Consider the following 12,095-nt stretch of genomic DNA (forward strand, 5'->3'; position numbering starts at 1 on the left):
TTGCATGCATTTAATAAGAGCTCAGAGAACCAAAGGGTTTCATGGTACCTGTAAGTGACTTATTAGTGTAATTTCTGTCCTGTCCTTTGTAGTGTCTAGTTACTAGTGTAACACAGTAGTAGCATTTAACAACTAAGTTTACCCTGTAACAATAAATAGTAACTGTTTAAGCTTTAACCTGACTCCTTCAGTTGCTATAACAGAACCAAGCACAATTTAAAGAACTTCAGCCGGTCATAAGGGACTCACTGCCCTGACCGTCGGCTGACAACCTCAGACACAAACAGCCTCTAAGGTGCTACAGGACTCCTCATTGTTTTTGAGGGTGATGTTCACATCTGTGCACAAGGATACAACAAAGGCCTATGGACCACTTAAAATCCATTGTGAGCCTTACTTTGAGGTCTTAAGTAGCATACAGGAGGCCCATGGTCCATGCTCCATACCGGAGCATATTTCAAACCACCTGAAAAAAATTTCTCAATGGCAAATACTTACTGAGAATAGAAATTGCCCGGTACACCCACCTGCAGTCTGACAATAAGATGACGTAGGGCAACTAAAATATATATAAACAAACAAGAACATCCATGGTCTTCTGCCATTCTGCGATAGTTGTGTTGCTACCTAATCTATATCCCCAGTAGCACAACAATGGTGGTTAACGCTGCTTCCCTGCAGACAGTGGCATCTTGTTTGCACTCTAGATTATTAAACTACAATGCATGTTTAATTTAGACATTTACTTCAGTTAATATATCCAAATGAGATCTTTCTAAGGAAATTAAGAGATTCTAAAAAAGATTAAGCACTGGCAAATTGAACAAGATCAAATTCAGATAACCCTGGGAAATATAATTCTAGCTTTGTTTCTTTCTAAACTACAGTATAAATCACTGTTCTATATTGTGATTTGGGAAGGCTACACTCTTGTTAGTGTTATCATTAGAGGCAAAAGTAAAGATACCTTAACAAGATATAAAAACTTTCCTACAGATTAAATATCTAACATTTGTCCAGTGCACTTATTTTTTATTGCATACTTACTTATTTTCTATTGCATAATTCATTTTTATCCTTTGCATTCTAAAAGCTGAGATTCACAAAAAAAAAAAAAAATGCAGTGTAACTGTTCATCTTACCTCCAAACCCATCAGGAACGTATGTTTTGAGGACAATGTTGCAGAAAACTGTAGGCAGAGACAGTGGTTTGTTGCCTTCATTTCGAAGGGAAATGTGTCTGTAGCCTGCCTGAAGGCCATCAAGAGGCAGGATCCTCTGGCCAATCAGTCTGTTGTTGTCATCATAAACTGCTATTCTCAGGACAGCGAGATCAGGTAGAATAACCTGGGAACCCATAAAATAAAGACATTCATGGACTCTCATGATGTTACAAATCTCCCAAGAACCACGCTGAAAAGCACCCAAAAATCATAGTGATAGAAATGTAGCCGTGTTAGTCTGGGGTAGTTGTGCGAGTTTCTTCATATGGTTGATGGATTTCCATTCCAAACGGCTAAATGTAGTGCCTTGCATGTAGAATAGTGATAGAAATGTAGCCGTGTTACTACCCCAGACTAACACGGCTACATTTCTATCACTATTCTACATGCAAGGCACTACATTTAGCCGTTTGGAATGGAAATCCATCAACCATACCAAAAATCATACAATCTCATGGGCGTCCACTTCTATTGCTGGCAAGCACAGACTACTTATCTCTAACAGTATGTCTACAATAGTTTGTTAATTCGAGGTAGGTAGGCAAATGAGGTGACGGGAGTTCCAAATGAAGCCCGGGATTTAAATATCCTGGGCTTTATTTGCATGTTCCCATCCGGTCGCCATTTTGAAATTTCACTAGCCCGAACACATGCAGCAGTGAAATGTTAATTCAAACTAAGTCCTTAGTTCGAATTAACTGTTACTCCTTGTGGAATGAGGTGTAACAGTTAACTAGAACTAAGTTCTTAGTTCGAGTTAAGATTTGACTGCCGCGTGTAGCTGCGGGCAGTTAGTTCGGACTAAGGGGATTTAAAAATGGCGGCTGGACGGGAAGATGCAAATAAAGCCCGGGATATTTAAATCCCGGGCTTCATTTGCAACTTCGAATGCCTACATTAGCCTCTCTAGTTCGAACTAGGGGGCTAGTGTAGACATACCCTATAAGAGAATGGCATCACCATTTGCTGGATATATGGTGGACAATTTCAGACATTGAGGCATTGCTGGAAAAAAGTTCTCTCTCTCTCTCTCTCTCTCTCTCATTGTTGGTCTTAGTTTTTGGAGCACAGAAAAGACATCAATTGCATAGTAAGGGGAGGTGAAAGGGCAGAGGAACAGTGTGTTACACACTGTCTGTAGAAAAGGAGCTCCAGGGGAAGAGGTGATGTGCCCTCTTAATAAAGAGGACCTGACTGAGCAAGGAATCAATACTAATTAAAATAACACTGAGACGTTATTACTTTCCTTTTTCTCTCTGTTCTGCTCTATTAATGAATGCCTGAGACTAACTCCCCAGGGAGGAAACATAGGCTTTTTCTTCTTTGGAACCACTGTCTTCCTTTAAGCCTTTAAGGACACAGCTTGCAGATCTCGGTGCATGCCTGAGCTATTCACAGACACCATAGTGAACTTTCCCCGTTAAGTACACTCTGACTGATCAGAGGGAAGCATCCTCAGGACACCATATCACAAGCATGGACCCCTCACAACAGAATGACAACACAAAACTTGGGTTAGCATGGCAAAAGCTTTCGTATCAAACAGAACAAACAGAATTCACGTGTTACCTGCTAGCATTTGTGTAAGGTTAATGCCATCATGGGAGGAGCCCCAACTTAACCCAACTAAGCAGCATGGGTAAAATCTTCTCTTTCCATGTCACAGGCCAGCCCACCATGCATTATGGGATGGGTGGACTATATCATCATTCTCAGTACTCATAACTGTCTGTAGAAATTCAAGCCCCCGGCTTGTAGCTAATTTTAACACCTCCTCTATGATGAAGGTCGGTACCCGGAACAAAGGCCCCTTGGTTGTTTACTCATATTATACTTACAAGGGGTCAAGCTGTGAAAAATGAATTCCGATGGAACAGGTGAAGCAAATCATAGTGTATTTTACAAGCATGTGTGCTCTGAGTAGGAAGAACCCAAAGGGCAGCAGATGTAAGTCATCTGGTTACCCCGCCCAGGGCAAAGGTGCCCACAGTGACTTCAGGTTTTTCCTCTTGCTCAGTTCTGAGTCCTCTATGCAGGAAAGTACTTGTATTAAATAGAGATGCATTCCTGAACTGGGGTACTAGCAACACAGCATGAGGGCGAGCCACCTCCCAGGAGAACTTAGTCTACTACGTTAACTTCAGTTCTATTACACATTTGCTACAATGGAAGCAGATTGTCTGCATTACTCAATATACATATAAAAACACCTTAACCACCAGGCAAAACCTGTCACTAAAGAAAAATTCTGCAAGACGACAGAACAGGTGATAGAAAAACAGACATTATCAAAGACAGCACTGTTAACGCATGTATTTTGGATGAAACTCCAGTTGACACACACACACAAAAATCAGACTGAAAGAGAAAAACTGAACATTCGAGGTGACGACTGATCTGCCTCTAGGTGTCCACTGTACAGTACCACAAAAAAGGTGGTGGTTTTTTCTAAGTACATGACACACAAGGTGTACAAGAGGAGGGAGCTGGCCACGTGTCTGAGGAACACAGCGCCCTTTCATCGTTTCCATGGAATGACATTGACCTTAGCTTTGGATGCAGCATCTCACCTGCCCTCTTGGCTGAAGGAACAGTGCAAGATAGCAGCCACTGTCAGGGCAGGGAAGAAGACATCTCCAAGGAATGTTGGTGTCCACCAGCGGGCGCTCACTCAGAGCAGACTGCATACCTGGAACACAGGCATTGCCACGAAGGACATGGGTTCCTCCAAGAAGGAGGAGGAAGCAAAAAAGAGGAAAAAGCCAGACAGATAAAAAAAAAAAAATCATGTGACAACTACAGAAGTTATCCATTACAAAAAACTGTTGAAAGTTTCATTCAGCCTTAAAGGTTTACAGGTTTACCGTGGCAAACAGGAGGCCTACAAATGTAAGGTCCAAACCTGCAACTCCTTGTTCATGGGAGTGACTCTTATTCATGTGTGTGGTTACACTGAAGCAAAAGAGATTGCTCCTGGAAGCAAAGAATATTCACATAGGAAAGGGCTTCAAAAACACTAACGTATACATTCTAAAATGCCTACCTTTCGAAATACAAATGATTCTTCATTGTAAACAGGGTTCAGACCATTGTTCATCACCATGCGGGTTCGAAATTCTTTACGTATCGTGTCCGTAGGTAACCCATACATATCCACTTCTACATACGTACCAATTTTTTTATCTGATAAGAACTGACCAGATATCACCTGAAAAAGAAGAAAAGGAATTAAATATACTACTCTGGGCTAAAGAAAGAAACAGCAATATAGCATATTTGGTATTTTATAGTGAGTGGAAACAATCTCACCTGTATTCTTTATCAAATAACAGTATTTACATATGTTCATTAAGCAAAATCATATTCATTTAGTACGGTAATATTCTTCCACAGCATCTAATAACCACTGAATTTCAAGTTAGTACAATTGGTTTTGTAAATAAAAAAGTAATTCTAATTTTTTTATCAATATGTGCACACACAACAAATGACAGAAAATGGGTATTACTCAATGATGAATTAGGCCTATTTATAAATGTACATAAACTACTTATTTTTAAAAATGAGATTCCATGCTTATATTATGCATCTGTAAAAACAAGTAAACAGTGTCTTTTCTGATAGAATTCCTCTTTTTTATTTTGGGCATTTCATACTAAATTTTAACGAAAGTGAGATGCTGACTTGATGGTCATTCTAATAAACAGCCCAATGGGAAGGTCATATAGGGCACGTCTACACTACAGAGAAGATCGAAGCTGCCACAGTCGATCTTCCAGGGTTTGAAATAGCAGGTCTAGAGAAGACGTGCTAATTCAAACTGAGAGGGGCACTCCGGTTGATGCTGGTAGTCCTGCTTCCATGAGGAGTATGGGAAATCAAAGGGACAGTGTTCTCCCTTTGACTTCCTGCAGTGTGGACAGTGCCAAAAGATAAGCTAAGGTACTTTGACTTCAGCTACGCAATTAACGTAGCTAAGTTGCATGTCTTAATTTGACCTTATCCCGTAATGTAGACATACCCATATTGTTCTCCCTATTTAGCAGCAGCTGGTGTGTGCATACACTAGTCTTAGATCTAAGGACTCATGACAGCATAGTACTTAAGAAGAGGCTTAAGTGCTTTGCTAGTTTGCGGTCTCACTGCAGAGACTGAAAACAAATTAAATACACATGCGCAAATGCACTAATATGCAACTGGACGTACAGTGGCAAAGACACTGGCTTTTCTCTCATGAACATGTTCGTTCAAACCTTGGTTTGAGTCACAAGTAGTCTCTTTCAAACTTGCCATATCAGAGGAAAACACTGGCCAGTTTGACAGATCTTTCATCAAGGGGCACTTTGGCTTATAACAGAAAATGAATCAATTCAGAACAGACTTCCCCCCACCCCCCAAAAGGACTAGATTGCTCCTTGGTAACAGGCATATGACAGCTTTTACCTCTAGGTCACAGCCACTGTAGTTAATTGCAAGTTATTGTGATCTCACTCACTCTGTGGCCTATATAAAACAACTTGGTGAATATGTGTGAACTTTACATAACTATTATCGTAAGTGGCACTAATAGACAAATGTGGTGGTACATCTGAACCAAGCGGTCAATAATCTTATGGAGGTAGAGACTGAATTATCTTCTTTTTCTCTTGTATTACCATTGTGTCTTGGCCTGGATCAGGGCCCCATTTTGCTAGGTACTTTGCATACAAAGAACAAAAACATGGTTCCTTCCCACAAAGAGTTTCCAACCTGAACATTCTGACGATAGTTTCTACAAAACAGGATTGTCTTACATGAGAGGGGTGGTACACAGGGGAGTTTACACATTGTTGCTGCCCATGCTGTTCTACCTTCAGTGTTGTCATCCAAGCACCTTTTTAAAAACAGCACATTTTCTCTAATGTTTTTACAAAGACATGGATTGGCAGAGCTATCACATGAAGGTTGCTCTGAGGGTATGTCTACACTACCCCACTAGTTCGAACTAGCGGTGTAATGTAGGCATACCGCACTTGCAAATGAAGCCCGGGATTTGAATTTCCCGGGCTTCATTTGCATAAGTGGGGCTCCGCCATTTTTAAATCCCCGCTCGTTCGAACCCTGTGCCGCGCGGCTACACGCGGCACGAACTAGGTAGTTCGAACTAGGCTTCCTAGTTTGAACTACCGTTACTCCTCATTCCACGAGGAGTAACGGTAGTTCGAACTAGGAAGCCTAGTTCGTGCCGCGTGTAGCCGCGCGGCACAGGGTTCGAACGAGCGGGGATTTAAAAATGGCGGAGCCCCGCTTATGCAAATGAAGCCCGGGAAATTCAAATCCCGGGATTCATTTGCAAGTGCGGTATGCCTACATTACCCTCCTAGTTCGAACTAGGAGGGTAGTGTAGACATACCCTGAGTCTGTCTGAAAAACTAAGCTTTTCTCAAGCCAGTGAGGACGTGATCCAACAAAGCATATATCTTTGTTCATAACTTTAAGTATGAGTGGTACTACTGATTTTAATGGGTCTATTTTTGTTCTTAAAAGTGCTTTGCTAGTGCATAAACACCTTCTTTGGGAGAAAATTCTGTTCACTATAAATCTCTTTAATCTATCAGAGAAAGGCCTAGTAAGAACCAATAGCTACAAGATGCAGTCATTTATTGAAATTATTAAGACAGTCCAAATTTTTAACAGTGATGGAGATTAACCACTGAAACAATCAATCAAGGGAAGTGGTGGATTCTCCACCTTTTGGTATCTTCAAATCACGACTCACTATCCATATGGAAGATATATTTTACCCAAATTATGGGGCTCTATACAGGGGCATATCTAGAACAAACACAAATCTCCAATAAATTATTGAAATGAACTGAGGTCAACCAGTTGTTTCAGAAGATGAGGGAAACAGCCAACTGGACAGACATTTTAGACTTAATTTGGACCAGCAGGGAGAAATTGGGTGCAAAATTTGAAGGCAGTTAGGGTGAAATGGGTCACAAAATGATAGATTTTATGGTTCTAATGAAAATAAGTAGTGAGAGCAGCAGAATAAAGACAATGGACTTTAAAAAAAGCAGATTTCAGCATACTCAAGAGACCTTGTAGGTAAGGTCTCATAGGAACAAAATCTAAGGGAAAAAGAAGTTCTATAGAAGTTCTATAAAATTGTTCTATAAGTACAGAAACGGATCTGGGGGTCATAGCGGACCACAAGCTAAATATGAGTCAACAGTGTGACACTGTTGCAAAAAAAGCAAAAATGATTCTGGATGTATTAACAGGAGTGTTGTGTCCAGTTCTGGGCACCACATTTAAAGAAAGTTGTGGCGACCTTGGAGAAAGTCCAGAGAAGAGCAACAAAAATGATTAAAGGTCTAGAAAACATGAGCTATGAGGCAAGGGTGAAGGAATTGGGCTTGTTTAGTTTGGAAAAGAGAAGACAGAGAGGGGACATGACAGTGGTTTTCAAGTATCTAAAAGGATGTCACAAGGAGGAGGGAGAAAAATTGTTCTCCTTGAAAAACCTTCAGGACAAAAAGCAATGGGCTTAAACTGCAGCAAGGGAGGTTTAGGTTGGACATTAGTAAAAACCTGAAAGATGAAGGAAAGCAGAGGTTCACTACTTCTAAGGGGAGCAGAGCTAACAACAGATGACATGAAGAAGGCTAAGACGTGTTATGCCTATTTTGCTTCAGTCTTCACTAAAAAGGTAAATTGTGATCAGATACTTAACACAATCAATATTAACAAGGGAAAAGGTATAAGCGCCATAACAGGGAAAGATCTGAATAAAAATCACACCATCTGAATTTTTTGTTAGTCTCTAAGGCATGGGTTCCCAAACTGGGGTGTGTGCCCCCCTGGGGGGGGGGTCGTGAAGAAATTCCAGGGAGGGTGCGAGGTGACCCAGCCCCCCCCATCAAGTTTTGCTGCCGTGCTCAATTCCTTTTTTTTTTTTTGCTCCACAAGTTTTTTTGGGGGGTAGGGGGTGAGGATTTTTCAAAAATCAGAAAGGAGGGCGTGATGCTGAAAAGTTTGGGAACCACTGCTCTAAGAGTATGTCTACGCTACAGTGTTATTTAGAAATAGTGAATTCAAAATAAGTTATTTTGAAATAACGTGTCTACACACAAAATCTGAGGGTCCTGTGGTCCAGCCCCCAGTTGGTCACAGAAAGGGTTGGTGGTGGCCCCTCCTGCTACGGCGCGGATAGGAGGAGAGGCCATGAGCTGGCTGTGGTGGACGGTTGGCGAGCATAGTGAGAAGGGTGGGCAGCTCCCTAGTCTAATTTAATATAACATCTCTGTAAAATGCAGGATGCTTAAAATAACCCTAGTGTAATGGAAGCCTTTTGCAGGATTCCTCTCTGCATACAAATATCTTGAATTTGCTGCAAATGTATTCCAAGTTTATATTTATACAGCAGGCCATTCTCCTGTGACAATTTTTTTGTTTCATTAACATGAGCTTATATTCGCCAACACAGCACATGTTGTTATTCTATATTGTCAAGGATTGAAGGCAAAAATGAAACATATTTGAAATTGAGCAGACCAAAGTTGATTTTGACCTGTTCTTTTCTCAGGGGCACTGAAGATTAGGACCTCCCCAATCTGGCACCCTTGGGACCAGAGAATTTGCTGGACTAGGGGAGGTCAATGTTCCCCTGCTGGCAGCCCCACTGCCAGCATCCTCTCCCTGCCGCTGCCCTGTGAACACTGGCTGACCAGGGCTCCCCCCTTCTACCCACCTGCTGCCACCGGGGATTCCCTAAGGTTCCCCTGCCGGGTCACCCTGCTGCAGCCAGCCCCACGTGGCTGCTGTCAACCCCGCTGCTGCCTGGAGTCCCTGGACACCTGGCCCTTCTGATGTCGGTGGTTCCCTGGCCAGGGCAGGGGCTCCCTGGCCTCCACCAGGTTCTGCTAATGCCGGGGGTTTCCTATCCCAGCCACTGCTGGCCCAGCCTTGGCTCCCCAGCCTCTGTGTTCTCCCAGCTAGATCCCATTCCCAGCCTCTTTGGTCCGGTAACATCCGGGACCCTTCCGGACCACAGACGTTGCCAGACCAGAGAGTCCCAGAATTGGGAGGTTCAACCTGTGCTACAAGACTGACACAGAACCAATAAATTATGAATGCCATTACTGTACACCATTACCTTAGGGAACAGGTACGCTTACTCCTATTACCCTAGTCCTCCTTTCCCTACCGCTGTTTGTTATATCTAGTTGTTGTGTTTTGTCTTAAACACACTTGTAAATTCTTTAGGGCAGAGCCGGTGCCCTCCAGTACACTGGTTCAGCCCACGGGGTCCTGATTCAGAGTGGGGCCACTGATACAGGAAAAGCTTTGTTATCTGGCACTCATGGGGAATGGGGGTTGCCGGTTAATTTATTGTGCTGGATATTCGAGCTTATTGCTCTGCTCCTGCCCCCTATCTGAAAGAAACTGCAGCGACCAACTCCCGCCTCCTTAGCAAAACTGGGCTATCTGGCAACTCTTCCCCTCCCCCAGAGCCACACGATGTGGCAAGCAAACGAGCCGGCCAGCTGCCCAGGAGCCCTCCAGCAGATCCGGCTCCCGGCAGGTCAAGCAGGCTGAGGGGGAAGGAAGGTGCCTGGTGATGACAGCAGCTGGTTCAACGGCCAGAGGCATCAAACTGGCCTACTGAACAGACTGGGGACGCTTGAATGCTTGAAGATTTGGGGGTATAACGGACGGGGGCAATGCTGGTTAACCGAGTTTTCCAGATATTAAAGGGCCGAATAACAAAGCTTTTACTAAATAACTCATAAGTTTTACACTTACAGTAGCACTTGGCATTTATACAGGACTTTTCACCTGATGCTTTAATATGCTTTACAAAGGGGGTAAGCTTTACTATCCTAATTTTACTGATACAAGAAACGCACGCACATACACACGCACAATTACTATTCTGCTAACTCCCTCTTCTTCCTCCGAGATGATAGAGAGCTACACAAAACATGTCTTTTATTCATATAATGGCTGATGTGATACTTGGGGTAAATATACCTAATGTTTGACAAAATTTTGCTTGAGGGGTGCAGTTTGGAATTTTCACAGCTCTTCTTCTACTAGATCTATATAAAGTGATCACGGAGACCAGAGCATTTTCCCGAGCAGCATTCTGAGTTAGCGGAGCTAATAAGAGTATTGGCAGAGAGTGGAAGAAATGCAGTAAAAAGTCATTTTATGCCACTTTTCTTTCTGTCTCTGTCTCGGTAGCCTCTATCCAGATCAGGATCAAAAGATTTAGACTAGTTTAGTAAAATAACCTAGGAGTTTTATGGATTCTACTGCCTCACAGATGATTCATATAATTCAAAAAGTTAGGACCTCTGTACCTAGCCTTTTCATAACATCCAAACTGGACATAATTAAGGCTGCTCTATGAATGAAAAGTATTTGTACCCCCCATCACCTCTCTCTACTAATTTTCCATAACTGATTTTCCTCAACTAATCCTACTGAAGCTTTGTGTTATCTCTTTTTCTAGAGGAGCCGTAAGTGACACTATAAATGTGGCAGCCATTTTTGAAGATCTACATGTACTGAAAATGTCCTACGGAAACATTCCCATGACAAAACCTTGTCTGTAGTAACCAGTAGGACATACATGATTCTGGATTACCTGCAGGCATAAGCCCATCAGAGTTTATTTTGCGATGGCTGCTCTAAACCACAAGAACAGCGGGGGATTTAAAATTCAGTGACACACTTTAAATGGATAATTACAAGCCATTTCTAATTATATCAAGTTCTATTCAGCTCAAGCAAACACAGATGTTGTAAACAGCAATCAAATAACAAAAATTAGAACAATTTGATGAAACCCATAAATTCTGAAGAATCTCGCCCTACATATTAGCTATCTGGTCATGTTTAAAATGTGCTTTTGGAAGCTCTCAGATGACTGCACAATCTCAGTTATAGTTTACCTGTACTGAACAAGTTGCTGCAATAACACCATCTACTGGCGTTTCAGAGAATGGGTCAAACGTTCGATCTGGTCGTCGCATGAAATCTGGTTTAAGGAGATACCTTATTCAAGAAAGAGAAGAAGAAATTTATTTCTATATGGAACTTTAAATTGCTACTTTATTTATTCTAAGTAATGCTGATGATCTAATTTTAACAAAGGAAATCCACCATGGTATTTTAAAATAGATGCTACCAATCTGGCTTTAAATTCATGCAACTGTGAGGAAGCCCCCCTAAATGTTTTATGAAAAATATGGGCTAAATGTTTTATGAAAAAATTGTTTTTTAAAGAATGAGACCCCCCCCCCAGCCAAGATTTATTTAGTAAGTTACATCCTGAAATGGAATTTCCTCATCTGAAGGATAAACCCATGAGGAAAAGCACTGTTAATACTGACACATCCTTAATTATAGTGGTGTGAATGGTATTGTGCTAATATCACTTACACTGCTACCCTGGGGACTATCCCCTGGCTCAACATATCAATGAAACCCATTTGTGCACTGATGAGTAACAAATGAGGACTCTGATTCTGAAATACAATGGCAAAGGCTTCTGGACTTCATCTGTGACACAGCTGAAGGGAATTCTCTTCCAACAATGGAAGAAAATGTCCAAATTCACCAGCCGTGCACAGATAGCAGCTGTTACCTACAACACAATTTCGGCTAAGCATCATTAAATACAATGCTTATCAAAGTCTAGACTGCAATCAGAACAATTAAAAAGGAGCTGGAGGAGCTATGATGACAGAAAGAATCTCACTTTCCACTTTTGGTTTGGTTTCTAGAAGGGAAAGCACTTTTCCTCAGCACCATATAACATTATATAACGATTGTGTGTGGCTTTCTAAATCTTTTAAAACGTATATCTGGGGCAAAAGG

General features: G+C 41.8%; 1 protein-coding gene across 17 annotated transcripts in view; it reads right to left on the minus strand.

Annotated features, from left to right (window-relative positions):
* Positions 1-12,095, minus strand: part of PLCB4 (phospholipase C beta 4) — a 329,261-nt gene that overhangs the window by 65,252 nt on the left and 251,914 nt on the right. For all 17 annotated transcript variants that reach the window (XM_075925710.1, XM_075925708.1, XM_075925695.1 and 14 more), the window contains 3 exons: positions 11,168-11,270; positions 4,267-4,431; positions 1,143-1,347 (listed from right to left, as the gene is read on the minus strand). In XM_075925710.1, coding sequence (XP_075781825.1) covers positions 1,143-1,347; positions 4,267-4,431; positions 11,168-11,270 — 473 coding nt within the window. The remainder of the gene's footprint in view (positions 1-1,142; positions 1,348-4,266; positions 4,432-11,167; positions 11,271-12,095) is intronic.

The sequence above is a fragment of the Pelodiscus sinensis genome, chromosome 3 (genome assembly GCF_049634645.1).
Source record: "Pelodiscus sinensis isolate JC-2024 chromosome 3, ASM4963464v1, whole genome shotgun sequence".
Classification (NCBI taxonomy): domain Eukaryota; kingdom Metazoa; phylum Chordata; order Testudines; family Trionychidae; genus Pelodiscus; species Pelodiscus sinensis.